Source organism: Camelus ferus, chromosome 12 (genome assembly GCF_009834535.1).
Source record: "Camelus ferus isolate YT-003-E chromosome 12, BCGSAC_Cfer_1.0, whole genome shotgun sequence".
Lineage (NCBI taxonomy): Eukaryota > Metazoa > Chordata > Mammalia > Artiodactyla > Camelidae > Camelus > Camelus ferus.
The window spans coordinates 36,726,975-36,745,094 of record NC_045707.1 but is presented as its reverse complement, the minus strand read 5'-3'; the positions used below and the strand labels follow the sequence as shown (position 1 = coordinate 36,745,094).

General features: G+C 44.4%; 1 protein-coding gene across 10 annotated transcripts in view; it reads left to right on the top strand.

The window, feature by feature from the left end:
* Nucleotides 1–18,120, top strand: part of BTBD11 (BTB domain containing 11) — a 445,015-nt gene that overhangs the window by 400,834 nt on the left and 26,061 nt on the right. For 9 of the 10 annotated variants that reach the window (XM_032493388.1, XM_032493389.1, XM_032493393.1 and 6 more), the window contains 6 exons: nt 834–923; nt 2,871–2,972; nt 4,925–5,018; nt 5,139–5,274; nt 5,963–6,183; nt 7,635–7,813. In XM_032493388.1, coding sequence (XP_032349279.1) covers nt 834–923; nt 2,871–2,972; nt 4,925–5,018; nt 5,139–5,274; nt 5,963–6,183; nt 7,635–7,813 — 822 coding nt within the window. The remainder of the gene's footprint in view (nt 1–833; nt 924–2,870; nt 2,973–4,924; nt 5,019–5,138; nt 5,275–5,962; nt 6,184–7,634; nt 7,814–18,120) is intronic. The other variant, XM_032493387.1, reaches the window with a different exon arrangement.

Here is an 18,120-nt window from a genome sequence, read left to right as displayed (position 1 = left end):
TCAATTTTATGTTCTCAGTGTTGCAATACTTTTCTTTTGTGATTTCTTCCATTACTTTTATGCCTGGAAATGGATCCAGTTAGATGTCTCCTATGGTTTTAATTTTTTTCTCTATATGTCTAATCAAACTAGAAATGATTTTGGTGTATGATATAAGGCTCTAATTTGAACATTTTCCCAAATAGCTGCCTTCACAACACTGTTTATTGAAAAATCCATCCTTTTGTTGATTGTGGTACTTTGTTCGTAATAAGCAAGAATCAGGGGCAAATATGGAACTCCTAAAAGCCACTCCTCATTCACTTGCCTTTTGCTTGTACATATTAACATCAAGGCAGATGTGGTGTTGGACATACTCAGAGGCATCCAATTTCCCTTGACACTGACCAGCAGCTTATACAGAGCAAAGTGTTATATTATGAAAGAGAAAATGTCAAGGAAACAGTGTCTACCAATTAGATAGCTTAAGGCTGATATTGCAGAATCCAGAAAGTTCCTCAGAGCTTTCCATTGAAATCAGCCTCTTGTTTTAGCAAGCATTCTTAGATCTGTTGCACCCTAAGACAGACGAATGAAAATCTTCCAACTTAAGCAAAGATAAATGCAAAACAAAGGGCAACTTGTGTTCCCTTCTTGCCTCTATTTTGGTTTTCAAAATATGGAGGATTGTGACCTTAACACATCATCATAGGGCTGTACATCTACTTTTTCATGCTGGATTTTGAGAACAAGCAAAGCCTCCTTCACACGAGTAAGATGTTCCTTTTGTTATCGCTGAGTGACACACCCACCTTGTAAACCTTCTCCATTCTCTGGTTTTTAACTCACTGCAGGGCATGACCCCCCTGATGTACGCCTGCGTCCGTGGGGACGAGGCGATGGTTCAGATGCTGCTGGATGCCGGAGCTGACCTGAATGTGGAGGTGAGGGTGCAGAGTGCTGTAGGGCCCCTGGCCTGGCAGTCTCCGGGGAAAGCGAGCAAAGAGAGGGGGGCTTTTTCTCCCAAGAGCCACCGCTGAGGGTGCTCAGTCCAGCAAATAGGTCAGATCAGCTGTTGCATTTCCTCCATCCTGAGGCCTCAGCCCAACCAAACTCCAAGGAGCTGCCTGCAAGCATGCTTCATGTAAAAACAACCAATGAAGCTGCAGGGGGCACCAGCTTTTCCCTTGGCTTAGCTGTACTGAGTCTCTGATTCTTCCTGCTGACCCATTCCTTCCCGGACGGGGCAGAGAGAGCTCTCCTGAGCCATCTGCCTTTCCTCTGCCAAATACAAAGCTGGCCCATATCCTTGAGCTAAGGTGTAGCTCCCCTAGATCTCCCACCCTCCCCCACCCAATCCTGATTGGCTCACCTCCCTGACCAATTGAAGCCACAGGTCTTAAAGCTAATCATAAAGTGAGGCAGTGTGGTACAGTGGAAAGCGTACCCCCACAGGCTTTAGAATTTGACATGTGGCTTCAAATTCTGAAACTGCTGAGTCTTAGTAACTTGCTTGTCTGCTTGGGCAAGTCGTTTAACCTTTCTGAGCCCGTGTTCCCATTTGCAAAATGAGAGAATAATTGCACCCATCTCACGGAGTTGTTGGAATAGATAAATACAGAGTGTAACATCAGTTTAGGACTCAGTTAATATTGGTTCCCCTACTCAAGGCTTGTAATAGGTGAAATCACACTTTTTGACCATGTTCTATGCTGTCTTAAGACCCACTGTCTCCAGCAGCCTAATATTGTCAGTCTCAGAGGCTGGGAAGATTGACAGGCTGCAGTCCTAACTCAGCAACCCCAGGAAACTTTTTCAGTTCAAAATTAGATGCTTTTGTAGTCTCAGTACTGTGTGTGTGTATGTGTGTGTGTTTTAATTAGTGAGCTTTATATTCATCTGAGGAAAACAGGCAATAGACATGGTTTTGGATCCAGAACCACTTGGATCTTGTAAGTTTCAAGTATCAGGGATTTTTTTCCCCTGCTACGAATCTCCAAGCATCGTGCAGACCCCTACAGGGGCTCCCAGCTTTGGGTCTTGGTGGGATCCTCTGATCCTCTAGCCCATCCCATAGCTCCCAGCTCAAGGTCTTCCCCTGGCTAGTGATTAGTGAACTCAACTGCTCTAAATGAAGCAGGTATCTCAGTTCTATGGCCTCAGGAATGTTTGGGAGAAAAAACATGCGTAGGTGCCAATCCTGCAGGACCCCAGCCTTCAGCTGTCCTGCCACCTCTCTCTTGACCTGGGATGTTTTGAGGCCCCTATATGGAAAGACCAGTATCAGACTGCTCACCTGTGGTGCACCCAGGGAAGATTTGTGCCTAGGTTTCCAGTAGCATGAAGGTCCTTGTCAACCAGGAAGCCAGCAGAAGAGTGAAATGAGAACAATGTGGAGTGAGCTGTGACCAGATGATGATGTTTCTCCATCAGATGGGTGGTAGTCTTGCTTGGCTTGAAAGCTTGAAGCAGACCTCCCCTTGCCTGGGGTTTGCCACTGCCAAGAATTTCCCCTAAAGGTGTGGGTGTGATGGTAGTGGCATGTCACACTGTCACAACCTGTAGCTCTCAGAAGCACCACCCTCCCTTAAGCAGAAAGAGGAGACAGGCAGGGGAGCTGGCTCATTGTAGCCACCATTATAGCTTCTCTGAGGCACCTCAGAGGTGGTCAGAAGTCATCCAGTTAACTCTTCAGATGAGAAGCAAAGGAATCCCTGTTATGCGTGGAGGACATAAAGTCACTACCCTGAATTGCCAACATTTCCTAAGGCACCTTCCAGGATGTCCTTTTGTACATCTCTAGCCTATGTGCCCAGCCACAGATAGGTCAGATTTGCTAGTCTAAGTATTGTCAAGGTCACATTTTGAAAATAACTTCAATTTGTTTATAGGTTGTCAGTACTCCTCATAAATATCCATCCGTCCACCCCGAGACCCGCCATTGGACGGCTCTGACTTTTGCTGTGTTGCATGGACATATTCCTGTAGTTCAGGTATTAACATATTTCCCTATCCACATCTGACCTTTAATTTTACCTCTTCCATTATGCAAATCTGCAACTCTCCCAGCATGCATATTCCCTAAGAGATTCATATTGGTTAATTGCAATTAAATGTAGCACATTCATATCATATGAATGAAAATATTATATATAATGACCTATATGACCTAGCCTTAACCAATATGAACTTATCACATACCCACATGCAGCCTCACACGCAGAGTGGCAAACCTACCAAGTTGTTCCCAGTTGCTCGGGGGTGGGGCCTGAGCTATGATTTTGTGGATTTTGCTTGTGACATGAACATATGACTTGGCTGGTATGAGACCTTAGAGCCTTCCCTTAGATGTGCCCCGTATTTGCATAGAGTCTAGTGGTTTCCAACCAGTGCAGAGAAGCATCCAAGTCACCAAGGAAGCAATTTCGAAAGACACTTGCTTGGATCCCACTTATGGAGAATCCCATCCAGTAGGGTAGTGTAGGGTCTTCACGTGTGTCTTCTGAAACAGCTCCCCGAGTATGGAGAGATGTCCTCATCCACAGTCCTTTGGGCACGTAAGTGTGTTTTGCTTGCACCTTCTCTGGCTGTTGTAGAGTTGGTATTCAATGAGTAACTATTCAGTATATTTCAGATCTTAAACTTGGTCTTCACTTAGTTGGAAAAAAAAGAGATCGGCATCCAGGTGCCTGACCACACCTGGTCCCATAGTGAGTGCTGAGCTTCAGGCATATCAGAAAGTCATCTTCTATGTGGTCCAAGCCTCTTAGAATCATGTAGAGCAGGAAATAGTGTACTAGGGACCACTAGGCAATGTTGGAGTTCCATAGGAATCCTTTGTTGCTTCCTAGGTCAGGGGAATCCTTAAGACAGATCTAAAGTTGTGTTTCAGGAAGTTGAGTGTGTGACTTTCGTACCGAGAGCTGGCTTCTGCCTGTAGGACATCATGATCAGTCCACTCCTAGTGGAGGAATCTAAGAAAAAAAGGGTCGAAGTATGTCCTAGTAGACACAAATGCCATCCCTTAACATGCAGTGGCATCCCCAGCCTTTAAACCAGGAGTAGGAGCAGCAGGCAGCCAAGCAAAGCCAAGCAGAAGGTCATCTCTCCACTGCAGGTGCACACATCATGGAATGCCAAGTAGGCAGCCCCTTCCTGACTGTGCCCTCAAGTAGGCCTGGACAGGTGGTTAAGAAGGCAGGTGTTTCCCTCTCATTTTACATGAGCAGTGATGACAGCACATTCACTGTGAGTGAGATCATACATGGACAGAATCTCCATTTTTAAGAAGCCTGATTATCTTAGAGAATGCACAGAATAGTCATATGAAGCAACACTCCTGGAAGCTCACTTTGCCACTGTATTCACTGATCTTGCTGGCCAGGAAATTTAGCATTTGCTTAGCTGTCCTTAGAGCCATCCAGGGTGTTCTAGAAGGGATTCCTTGCCCTGGTTGGCCCAGGTGGTCACCAGAGTCCTTCGGAACTCTTGAGATTCTGTGGTTCTGAGACTCCACTAATGCCCTCTGAGGCTTCGTGTCACCAACTCCAAAAGGGAGTCCTCCTGTACTCTGTGCCATGAGCTTCTAGCTCAGTGCTTCTAGAAACTTTAATGTACATATAAATCACCTGAAGAACTTGTTAAAATGCAGATTCTCATTCATTTGGTCTGGAGTGGGGCCTGAGAGCCAGCATCTCTAACAAGCTCCCAGGTGATGCTGGTGCTACTGTCCGTGGACCACACTTTGAGTGATCCAAGGTTCTAGAAGATACAAGAGGCTCTCAGTTCATCCTCTGAGGTGCAGTTGCCCTCACCCTGTGCACATGGTCACTGACCCAGAGGGAGGGCAGGAACACTGGCATCACACTGATTTCCACCAGCTTTTCTTGACATCTCCTCATGTGCGTGTCCTTTAAACATCTCAATGGCCACTCTTCCTCTGCAGCTCCTCCTGGATGCTGGGGCCAAGGTGGAGGGCTCTGTGGAGCATGGCGAGGAAAACTACTCAGAAACGCCCCTCCAGCTTGCAGCTGCCGTAGGTAAGGGTTGCTGATGTTCATCCCAGCCAAGGGGCTCCACCACCTTGGTCCTTGATGTGTCTGTGACTGACTGTGTATTTGCTTTATTCTCTTATAAAACCCCCTTCTCTGGGCTTGCAGGAAATTTTGAGCTGGTTAGTTTGCTGTTGGAGCGTGGCGCGGACCCCCTGATAGGAACCATGTACAGGAATGGAATTTCTACCACCCCCCAGGGTGATATGAACTCTTTCAGCCAGGCTGCAGCCCACGGACACAGGTAGGCTAGGATGGGCCAAGCCACAAGGTCCCAAGTGGTGCTTGTTAAAAATGCAGATTCCAGGCCTACCCCAGACCCACTACATCTCTGGATGTGGGGCCCAGAGGCAGTCCAGCCCCGGGGCCAGCCAGTGACCTTAACTGCCAGACTTCTGGTGAGAGCCACCTTCATGCAGGATTGGCTTGTTTCATCCATTCCCATCCATTTCCCCTCACAGAGATGTCACTCTTCGCCATTATTGGTCAGAGCACATCACACCCCCCGTCATGAAGTGAGGAGACCATTTTAAAAAATAATAAAACCCCTCATATTTGGCTACTTCCCATCTGCGTTTCCTTCAGGATTTACCCCCTCAGATTTTATTACACATAACCCCAAGTAAAGCAAATTCATGATGTGGGGACTACAGGTGGACAGTTAAAAGAGCAGAGTTCCAGAACCTTCTAGATATTTGAGGAAAGCACCTAGCTCCAAGTTGTCCTCAAGGAAACACAGCCAGTCATGCCCCACTGTCTGCTCCACCCACAAGACATAGTGCTCATGACCAGGCCTCTGAAACCACCACCCCGGAGTTGGCCCTGTTGCCCCTTGTCCCAAGTGAGTGTCTCCCCGCTCCCCCACCCCACCCCCGCCCTGGCACAGCCCTTGCCTCTCTGAGTGTCTTCCTCTCTGGGTTTATGATTGACAGGAATGTGTTCCGCAAACTGCTCGCTCAGCCAGAGAAGGAGAAGAGTGATATCCTGTCCCTGGAGGAGATTCTGGCCGAGGGGACTGACCTGGCGGAGACAGCCCCGCCCCCCCTGTGTGCCAGCCGCAACAGCAAGGCCAAACTCAGAGCCCTGAGGGAGGCCATGTATCACAGCGCTGAGCATGGCTACGTGGATGTCACAATTGATATCAGAAGCATAGGTCAGTCTGGGGACCCTACACTGCTGGGCACGGCGCCACCGCCCAGCTGCAGGTCTCTCATACACACGTACACACACACAGACACACACACGTGCACACACCCCACATGGCCCAGGGAACTTCTTATTTGCTGACTGGAGCACTTCCCAGCTATGATGCCCACACCGTCCCCATAGACAGCAGCATCCCACCAGCCCCGAAGTCCCATCTTTAGCTCACCTTTCCACGATTCCCAAACTCTGGACCCTGAGTTAGGAATTTGAATCACCTGGGGAACTTGTCTGAATACAGATTGCCAGGCCCTACACCCAGAGGCTCTTCTGTTGAAGGTCTGGATGGATAAAGGCTGGAAATCTTTATATTTAACAATCATCCCAGGTGGTTCCCAGTGGTTGGGGAATCGCTGCCTTAGAGCACCCAAATCCAGGAACCAGAGCAGGCATCAGCTAAGATGAGGATGTCCCTTCCCAAGCAGGGCTCCACCCACTGAGCTTCAGGGGTAAAGCCACTCTCAGGAAGAGTGAAGGGTGGCTCTTCCTTGAGTGAGCTAGCCCAGGGCCATCTCCTCCATGTGTCTGGGGAACAGGTTAGGGCAACCTTCACCCATCTAGTGGTGCTAGCCCTGACAGGGGAATAGCAGGACGGAACAGGGGCTGTCAACACAGGGTGTGGCAGGTCAAGGTGGGCTGAGGCCCTGAAGAGGGGCCCCTGATGCTATTCTGGAAATGGGCCTCTCTCGGAGGGTGGCTGTTTAGTATGTGGGACCTGTATGCAATTGCCCTGGGAGCCTGTTTAGCATGATTATGAATTCGAGATTCTGAATAGTGTGCTTGTTATAAACAGTAGTAAGTGCCTCACTGAGAGAGGGGAGAAGCAAATCGCAGCAATCAGCTGCTGGATAGGTTTCTATTAGGAGAGGAAGACCTGATGAAGTGCCTGCAGATGGAAATGTGGTTTTGCACATGGGAGCAGCAGCAGCGGTATCCTCCTGTGTCTTCATATTCAGATGTCAGTATCCACCCTGGCCAGAGCAGCAGGTGGTGAGGTCCACCCGTGGGCTTCACCAGCACTAAGCTCTAGGCACAGGATGTAGAAGGAATGGAGATGAAGGAAGTCAGAAATCAGAAGAATGCAATCTGCATAAAGAGTGTGCATTATAATTTCAGTGTTCTACACAATGATTATATCTTATAAAATGCAGCTCCTGATAATACGAGTAGCATGCAGAACTGGACACTCTCATAGTTAAGGGAATCGAATTACAACCTTTAATTTCAACTTCTGCAAGTCTTTGTGGGGAATAAAACCAATACTTCATTGAAAATTGGTCTCTTGGTCTCATAATTTGGAAATGTCCCCAGAAAAAGCCAGCTTCCAGATAAAAACATGTCTTCTCCTCTGGTTGTTTTCTGCCCTGCCCTCCCCTCCCCACCCACTCTCCTCATTTCCAGGTGTCCCATGGACCCTGCACACATGGCTGGAGTCTTTGCGGATCGCCTTCCAGCAGCACCGTAGGCCTCTCATTCAGTGCCTGTTAAAGGAGTTTAAGACCATTCAGGAGGAAGAGTACACGGAGGAGCTCATCACCCAGGGCCTGCCCCTGATGTTCGAGATCTTGAAAGCGAGCAAGGTACGAGGGGGCCCAAGGCCGTTGTGATTGTGGGCAGAGACCGAGGCCGGGGGTTCTTATCTCAGTACTCCCTGGGCCTGGCCTTGCCCACTGGTAGGAGCCCTGCAGTCGCTGCACTGGTGCAGATGTACCCCAGCTATTCGTGCAGCCATTCGTGGGGCAGCCACTTGCTCGGGGCCTGTTATATCCCAAGGCATTTGGGCACATGGGGCAAAGTAAAAGGTATCTTCCAACCCAGGGAACATGCGTGAAAGCTGGGGAGCTAAAAGCCCACATGTGTGCCCCAGGGACATCTGAGGTGGTTTGTGAAACAGTGGGATGGCACAAGCTCTGAGGGGTGTGAGATGGTCAGAGAAGCTGTCACTGAGGTGCTGGATGGACATTAGGAATCTGCTGGAAAAAAAAATGGGTGCAGCTCCCTGGATCAACAGGATGCAGACCCTGCCAAGGTCCCTGGAAGGCTACGCCCTGAGAAAGCTTTTCAGGTCAGAGGATCCGAGGAGCCTCCGAATTCCTGCTTACACTACACTCCCAGCAACGGGAAATGCTGCAGCCCCTTCAGAACAGGAGGGCTCTTAGGAGATCAGCTCTGAAAAAAAAATCTCTTCAGGGTCACGTGTTTGGCTATTCCATATGGACATCCAGTCCTGCTGGTGGGCCATGCAGTGTGTTGCATGTGTGTGTCAGTGGAGAACTGTGAGAATGGGCATGTGTCTGTGACCATCCCCCAGCCATCCCAGGGTGGGGAGAGCCAAGGGCAGGAGGAGACCGTGGCAAATGTCCCACCACTGCAGCCATGGCAGCACCAGGAGGACCTGTCTGCCTGAGAGGCTCTGAGGAGTTTGTGGGCCACCATCACATACCCCAGGCTTCTCAGTGGGCCACATGGGACAGTGTAGCACAGTGGTTGAGAGCATGGACTCTGGAACTAAACTGCAGGGATTCAAACCTGACTCTGCCACCTACTAGCCTTGTGACCTAGTCAAATTACCTAACTTCCTTCTGCCTCAGTTTCCCCACCTGAAAATGGAGACAGTAATTGTATTAACCTCTTAGGGTGGTTGTAAAGATACAATGAATCAATTGTCCCTGCCCCTTAATAAGTGCTTTACAAGTGATCTCCATCATAAAAATGGCCTCACCAGGGGAGGTGGGACCTCCAGTATTTCCCAGGGGTGTTTTTAAGCAGGGATGATATCAAAATATTTAATACCCCATTGCAGCCCAGATGACAACCAGTTGTGAATAGCGACCTGTGAACAGGCTGAATATTGGCTCCCCCACTTCAGGACAGAGTTACCCGAATATCTCTACCACAGCCTGAATACCCTCATTCACAAAGGCAATGAAGCATTTCCCAAACTCTCTGGCCTCAGACCCCTTCTGTAATGAATGATATCAAGATACAAATGAGGATTTTTTAAAGCTAAATATATATTATATATATACTATATGCCTGGAACTGTTCTTAGCATATTATAAGGATAACTCATTTAATCCTCACAGGCAATCTTTGAAGGAGGTACTGTTCTTATTCCCCATTTAACAGATGGGGAGACCAAGACACAGAGAGAGTGACTCACTTGCCCAAAGTCACACAGCTGGTAAGTGGCAGAGCTGGGATTGAACCCAGGCAGTCTAGCTCCAGCACCAGCCTCTTATCCCTTTGCCCCAGAAAAGGCTTTGCAGAACTCTGGGGTCCCTCCAAGACAGTGGAGACTGTGAAGTCTAAAGGAAATAGGCCTCTGAACCAAAAGGGCAGCATGAGTTCTCTTGCCAAGTTTGGCCAACGAGCTACCAAAAGTGGAGAGTGGGGAGCATGGAGCAGCCTTCTCCAGACAGCAGGAGTGGCCCCACAGCAGAAAACACACCCTTCTGCTTTCTGAGCCTTGCAGCACCTGGCCTGGGGTCCACAGCTAGTGGCGTTAGAAGTTCTCACTAGCCCCAGAGTCTCTGGGGCCCCTGGGGCTGGATTTATGCTTGATATCAAGCCCCACTGAGACCAAAATGGGAGCAGGTGTGCCAGCCCTTTGGGTAATGAGTCTCAGCGATTGAACAAAGAGCAAAACCTGCTGGAAGCATTTCAAAACCAAACTCTCCTTGCCCCTCACCCTTCAACCCCCACCCCCGACTCCATAACTTGAAAAGAAATAAGTAAGGCCTGAAATTACGTGAGAAACTACCTTAATGAAAAACATTGCTCAGTCTGTTCCCAGGGTGTTCTAATTGGTTTTTGGTTTGGGTTTTTTTTTTTTTTTTCCTTCTTTAGGCTATAGTGGGGATTCCAGAAATTACTAAGATATCCTATATATTAAGGATATTTCATCTACAGATGTTTTAAGTAAACTTTATTTTGAAGTATGACATACATCAGAAAAGTGCCCAGATCATAACTATAGAGCCTAATGAATTTTCACAAGGTAAACTTACCTATGTGATCAGTACCCAGACTGAGAGATAGAACATTGCTAGCACCCCAGCAGTTCCCTTAAGCCCCATTCAGCCACTACCCACCAAAGGGCAGCCAACAGCTCTGACAGCAGCAGCTGTAGGTAGAGAGGAAGGGAGGGGCCTTTGCCAGGAGATGTGGACTAGAGCTACTCCCAGTCAGCTGCACTGATCCTGGAGAATAGGGGGAGCCTGGGGCAGGGCAAGGGCAGCTCCTTGTCCGAAGGGGACAGTCTCTGAAAAACGGTGCGTTCCAGTCAGATTTGCCCTTATGGTGGAATTAATGGCAGCCCCTACTGGTGAAATATGGTATTACACATCATGTGCAGGGTCCACGGGGGGCTGTGGGCTGTGGGCGGTTGGCGGTTGGCGGGGGTGGGGAGTTTGAATCAGTGATCAATTTCCCATGGTTGCAGTGTGAAGTCAAGCATTCCCCAAGCCTGGTGATATTCCTATGGTCAAAAGACCGGAAAGAGATGGTGGTATAGAAACTCAGAGAGTTGACAAAGTGCTGCAAAGCTCTGCCATCAGAAAGTGCCCTATTGGAGGACAGTAGTGGCCTTACATCACCTAACTGGCCAGCATTGTTCTTTCTCCCTCTACTAATGGATTCCTGTTCAAATCGTGTCTTCTGTTCTGTGTGAACAAATACCTGGTTGTATCAGAGTAGTGGATAAGAATATAGAAGTCCCATAAATAAATTCACTTTATGGTCAACACACAGCAATACAGCTGTCCTGTAAAGTGAATTGATGCCTTCTCCCCGTCCTTGACTCATGGTCGGTCATACATTACTTGAAAACTACTTGCAGATGTGTTTTTTTGCCCCTACTACTAAATTTTACCTTTAAAAGAATTCAGTGTCTCTAGATTTCTCCAGGAGTAGAACAATAGTTTTTTTTGTTGTTGTTGTTAATAGAGGTAGTGGGATTGAACCCAGGACCTCGTACATGCTAAACACACACTCTACCAGTGAGCTATATGTCCCACCCCTCTACAGTCATTTTTTAAAATACATCTGTTTAAAGAGAGCTCCTGACCCATCTCTCCCACATATAATTCTTCTGGGCATTTATTCATTCTGTTGTCATGAGTACCCACTATGCTATCCTGGTGATGGGATGTTCTTTATCCTCCAGGAGCTTACTGTGTCCAGGGGAGGGTCAGACACACAGTAAGCAAGGAAAATAAATCTGTGAAAGAGAGTGAAAGCATGATAAATGCTTCAAAAAGAAATGAACTTGAACAATGGGAGGTGGGGCAGGCAAGATCTAATGTAGACAGAATGGTAAGAAAGGTCTCCCAGAGGAGGTAGTATCTGAACAACCAGGTAAGTGAGGAAAAACCTCCAGCCACACAGAGGTCTGGAACACAAGCGTTCCAAGTGGGAGAAGTGCAGGAGCTGAAAGCTCTTGGTGGGAACATATTGATGTGCTGGGACAGCAGGAGGAAGGTGATGTGATGGAAGCAGTGGGACACAAGAGAAAGTGTAGGAGATGAAATCAGATTGCATGGGGTCTCTCTCCATGGTGGAAAGTTGGGGTTTCCCTCCATGTGCACTGAATGCAACACCACAGGAGGTTTTAGACAAGAGTGAGACATGAGCTATATGGGGGGTTTTTACCTCATGGTTTATAAACTTTCTTAGGGTTTTTTTTTCCCACTTTTTTAAACTGAGGTATTTGAGTTTTTTTAATTACACTTTTTATTTTGAGGCAATTGTAGAGTCTCATGAAGTTGTAAGAAAAAAATACAGAGATACTTTGTTTCCTACATATCTTATAAAATGATAGTTAAATATCACAACCAAGATATTGACATGATGCAGTCAACATGCAGAAAATTTCCATCACCATAAAAATCCCTCCTTTTATAGCCACACCCATATCCCTTCTGCTTCTACCCCCTTCCCCAGTAACCTCTCATCTAGTCTCCATTTCTCTAATTTTGTCATTTCAAGAATGAGATTTAAGTGGAATCACACAGTATGTAACTTTTTAGGATTGGAATCTCTGATTCAGCATAGTTCTCTGAAGATTCCTCCAGGTCTGTGCATGTGTTTGTAGTTTGTCTGTTTTCGTTGCTGAGTAGTACTCTGTGAAATGGACTGATCAGTAGTTTATTACGCAGTCACCCACTGAAGGACATCTTCTGAGTTGTTTCCATTTCTGAGCTATTACAAATAAAGCTGTTATAAACATTCCTGCACAGGTTTTCAATGTGACCATGAGTCTTCATTTCTCTGGGATAAATGCCCAGGAGTGCAATTGCTGGGTTGTATGGTAGTTGCATGTTTAGTTTTAAAGAAACTGCTAAACTGTTTTTGAGAGTGGCTGTCCTATTTTACATTCCTACCAGCAAAAGTGTGAGTAATCCAGTTTCTCCACATCCTTACTGTTTGGTGCTATTGCTATTTTTTATTGTAGCCATTCTGATCGATGTGTAAGTGGTATCTTACTGTGCTTTGAATTTGCATTTCCCTAAAAGGCTAGTGATGTTGAACATATTTTCATGTGCTTATTTGCCATCTGTATATCCTCTTCAGTAAAATGTCTTTGTATCTTTTGCCCAGGACCTAATTAAATTGTTGTTTTTTCACTGTTGGATTTTTAGAGTTCTTTGCATATTCTAGGTACCAAGTCTTTTGTCAGATACATGGTTTGCAAATACTTTCTCCCACTCTGTAGCTTGTCTTTTTATCCTCTTAACAGTCTCTTTCACAGAGCTTTTAATTTTGAGGAAGTCATATTTATCAGTTTTTCCTGCTTTTGGAGATTATGCTTTTGGTGTCAAGTATAAGAATGCTTTGCCTAGCCCTAAATTATTAAGATTTCTCCTGCATTTTTTTTTTCTAGAAGTTTTATAGTTCTATGTTTTACACTTAAGTCTGTGATTCATTTTCATTTTGAGTTAATTTTTGTATGAGGTATGGAATTTAGATAAAAATTGTTTTGTTTTTGGTTTGGGTTTGGGGTTTTTTTGGTTTGGGGAGTTTTTGCCAGTGGATGTTTGACTGCTCCATCACCATTTGCTGAGAAGACTCTCCTTCATCAAATTATTTTTGCACCTTTGTCAAGTCGGTTAGGTATATTTGTGTGGGTCTGTTCTGGATTTTCCATTCTGTTCCATTGATCTATGTGTCTGTCCCTCCACCAATACCACACAGTCTTGATTACTATAGCTATAAAATAACTCTTAAAATTGGGTAGGTTGGTCCCTCCCATTTTATTCTTCTTTTACAAAGTTTATTTAGCTATGTTAGTTCTTTGTCTTTCCATATAAATTTTAGAACAAATTTGCTATATCAACAACAATAACAAAAATCTCGCTGAGATTTTGATAGGAATTGTGTTAAATCTCTTTATCAATTTAGGGAGGATTGACATCTTTACTAAGTCTTTAAGTCCACAAACATGGTATGTCTCGCAGTGTATTTAGATCTTCCTTGATTTCTTTCATCAGTATTGTGAGTTTTCAGGATACAAGTCCTAGACATGTTTTGTTAGATTTACACATGAGTATTTCTTTTTTTAGCAATTGTAAATGATATTATGTTTTTAATTTGTTGTCCATGTGTTCATTGCTAGCATATAGAAATATAATTGATTTTTGTTGTTTTGTTGTTTATCTTGTATCCTGTGACCTTGCTGAATTCATCTATTAGTTCCAGGAGTTTTTGTAGATTGATTTGGATTTTCTTCTTAGATAAGCATGTCATCTGCTTGTAGAAATGGTTTTATTTCTTCCTTCTCAATCTGGGCTTGGGGATTTCCTTGAAGGGAGTTTTTTTTGTTTTTTTTTTTTTTCATTACAAATTCATTCAATTCATTTAATAGTTATAGACTTATTCAAATTATCAACTTAATATTGAGTAAGTTGGGGTACCTCATGTTTTTCAGGGAATTGGCTTATTTCATCTATGTTGTCAGATTTACGTGTGTAGGATTGTTCATCATATTCCCTTATTATCCTTCTGGTGTCTACAGAGTCTGTAGTGATAATCCCTGTTTCATTCCTGATTTTGTTAATTTGTGTCTTTACTACTCTCATTTTAAATTTCATTGATTGCTGCTCTTATCTTTACTATTTGCTTGCTTTGGGTTTATTTTGCTTTTCTTTTTCCAGGTTTTTTTTTTTCTTTTCTTTTTTTCCTTTATTTTTTGGGAGGGGGTGGTAATTAGGTTTGTATGTTTGTTTAAATGGAGGTACTAGAGATTGAACCCAGGACCTTGTGCATGCTAGGCATGCACTCTGCTAATGAGCTATACCCTCCCCTTTCCAGGTTCCTTAGGTAAAAGCTTAGATTATTAATTTAAGACTTTTCCTCTTTTCTTACATACACATTTGATGCTATACATATATTTTCTCAGCTTTACTCTGGCTGTGTACCATAGATTTTGATATGTTTTCTTCTCATTTTCATTCAGTTCAGTGTATTTTTTATTTCCCTTGGAACTTCCTTTTTGACTTATGAATTATTTAGAAATATGTTGTTTAGTTTCCAAGTGTTTGGAGATTTTCCTGTTATTCTTCTCTTATTGATTTCTAGTTTGATTCCATTGTGGTCAGAGAACACATTCTGTATTACTTCAATCCATTTAAAATTTTGAGTTTGGTTTTATGGCTCAGGATATGGTATATCTTGGTATATGTTTCATGGGTATTAAAAATACTGTTCTGCTGTAGTTGAGTGGAGTGTTCCATAACTGTCAGTAAGATGCTTTTTGGTTGATGGTATTGTTGAGTTTTTCCACATCCTGCAGATTTTCTGTCTAGTTATTCTATCAGTTGAGAGAGGGGTATTAAAATCTCCAACTGTAATTGTGGATTTGTCTTTTCTTCTTTTGGTTCTATCAGTTTTCGATTCACATATTTTGCAGATCTGTTGTTTTGTGCATACACATTTAGGACTGCAATCTCTTCTTGATGAATTAACCCTTTCATCATTATATAATGTCCCTCTCTGCTTCTGCTAATTTTCTTTGCTCTGAAGTTTACTTTATCTAATATTAATATAGCCACTCCTGCTTTCCTTTGATTAGTGTTCATGTGATACATTTTTTTCCATTATTTACTCTCCACTTGCCTGTTTCTCTAGATTTGAAGTGAGCTTCTTGTAAAAAGCATATATTTGGGCTTTTCATCTACTCTGCCAGTCTCTGTCTTTTAATTGGTGTATCAAGACCATTAATATTTTATTCAATTATTAATACATTAGGGCTTAAGCCTACCATCTTATTTTTTGTTTTCTGTTTGGTCTCTCTGCCTTTTGTTTTTCTCTTTTCTTTTCCTTCCTGTGAGCTTCTTGAACATTTTTAAAATTCCATTTTTATTTGTCTGTAGTGTTTCTGAGTGTATCTCTTAGTACAGTTTTTTTAGTGGTTGCTTGCAGTATTATATAACATATATATAAACCATCACAGTCTACTGGTATCATTGTTTCACCAGTTCAAGTGAAGTATAAAAACCTTACTTCCCTTTATGTCCCCTTACCCTCCCCAATTTATGACATAATTATCTTGAAATATTTAATCTACACATATATTTAGAACCACATCAGACACTTATCATTTCTGCACCAACCATCAAACATAATTAGAAAACTCGAGGAGAAAGAAAACCTATTATGTTTACCCGTATTTTTGCTTACCATGTTCTTTCTTCCTGATATCCCAAGAGTCCTTCTATCCTTTCCTTTCTGTTTAGAGAACTTTCTTCAGCTCTTCTTTTAGGATAGGTCTTCTGGTGACAAATTCTCCTAGTTTTCCTTCATCTCATAATGTCTGAGTCCCCTTTCATGCTTAAAGGATATTTTTCACTGGTTACTATGTGCTTGATATTCTTCTTTAAATCAACTTATCTTCCCTTAAATGTATTTAGAAAGGAAACATTATATTACTACCATAGTTCAAAAACCCTCATCACTTGCTGTGACTAGAAGGTACATATCAAAACACATGGATAACTACTTAAAAGCATTTAATTTCATTGTGTGTTCAGTTTCATCTTACGCACAACTCTAGATCAGGGAATGTGTGAGAGACCTAGGGCTGCATGCATGAAGTCTTCTGAGGGTGAGGACCCTTCCCACCTCCACCTGTACCAGGTGTGCAACAGCACAGAGAGACTCACTGCTTGCAAGTCAGCCTAGCACATCCCAAGGGAGAGGCCTCTATAGGGAGAAATCACTGTTGATGGTGGACTGCCAGTGTCTCCAGAAAGTAACAGTAATTCCACATTCTCTTGATTCTGGTGGGTTAAAAAAATGGTCAGATCTCAGCACTTCCCTTCGATTCAACTTGATGGTGTACTGGTACCATCTTTAGCTCTCATAGCAACCTCACCAAGCAGGCATTTTTTTAATCCACTTTGGAAGAGATCACCAAAGCTCAGAGAGGGTGAGCAACTTTCCGAAGGTCACAGAGCTAGTGAATGAGGAGCCAGGACTGGGACCCAGCCCCATTTGGCCTCCTTGTCCCTGTTTTAACCACTGCAAAGAACCCCTACCCAAGCCACCTGAAAATGGACTTTGGGATCAATCCTAGCACTCCTTTGTGAAGAAAAGAAAGTGTTTCAGTATCTTTTTAGGAGAGGAGTGAGGGGTCAGCGGAGGAAGGGAAAGAGATCAGCCCTGAAACCACAGGAGTCCCTCTCAGGAGGGTCTCCCGGTAACTGTGGTGTTAGGAACTTCACTTCACTCCCATTTAGTTCTATGGAGCTGCACAGTTCTGAGTCCCAAGGTCCCGAGCTCATCCTACAGGAACACATACTCAGCATTTTCCATGAAAGACCTGAACGTACCCAGTGGCATGCCAGTACTAACTGCTAACCTGCTGCTGTGTACTTGGGCCTGGCCAGGCCCGCCCCTCCCAGTCCAGGCCTCCCTCTCCGGGCTGCCCCACCTCCCAGGTCAGAGCCGACCTAAGAGCACCAAGCTGAAACGTGCCGCTCAGAGGTGAGTGTGGGCATCTGACTCAGTTCAAGGACACAGTGCAGAGTATTCTCCTGGGGCACTGGTCTCTGAAAGAGAAGTGGACAGGAAGCCTTGGAAATGACAGCATCTTTGGTGCTGGTGTCCGTCTCATCACCATCTTCCTTCACAGCTGCCAACACTCAGGGCCTTGCCAGTGCCTGGCAGTTAGCAGATGCTCAATAAATATTTGAAGAAAGAATTCATGAATGGGTGGAGGCAAAGCTTAGCGTGTGGGGAAAGGTTTACATTTGTGAACCTTTTTTTTTTTTCAAATGGACATATTGGGGATTGAACCCAAGACCTTGTGCCTGCAAAGCACGCACTCTACCGCTGAGCTATACCCTCTCCCATGAACCTTTGAGGGATGAATTAATCAAGCCCAGGGAACTGTTGATGTCCACTTTAACCCTCAACCCTTCCTCTTTCACTTTCTCTCCTGAACTTCTAGTGCTTTCATCATACTTATTCTGTCTCCTATTTAGGCAGACTTTAATTTAATAATAGACTTCATTTTTGAATGACTTTAGATTTACAGAAAAATTGAGAAGATAGCACAGAGAGTTCCCATACAACCCCTCACCTGCTTTCCTCCATTAACATCTTATGTTAGTGTGGGATGTTTGTTATAATTAGTGAACCAACATTGATCCATTATTGTTAGCTAAATTCCACACTTTATTCCTACTTCCTCAGTTTGTATATACTGGCTTTTTCTGCTCCAGGATTGCGTTCAGGACAGCACATTATATTTAGTTGTCATGCCTCTTTAGGCTTCTCTTGGCTAATAGAGTTTCTCAGACTTCCCTTGTTTTTGATGACCTTGACATTTCTTGAGGAGTACTGGTCAAATATTTTACAGGATGTCCCTCTAGTGGAATATGCAACG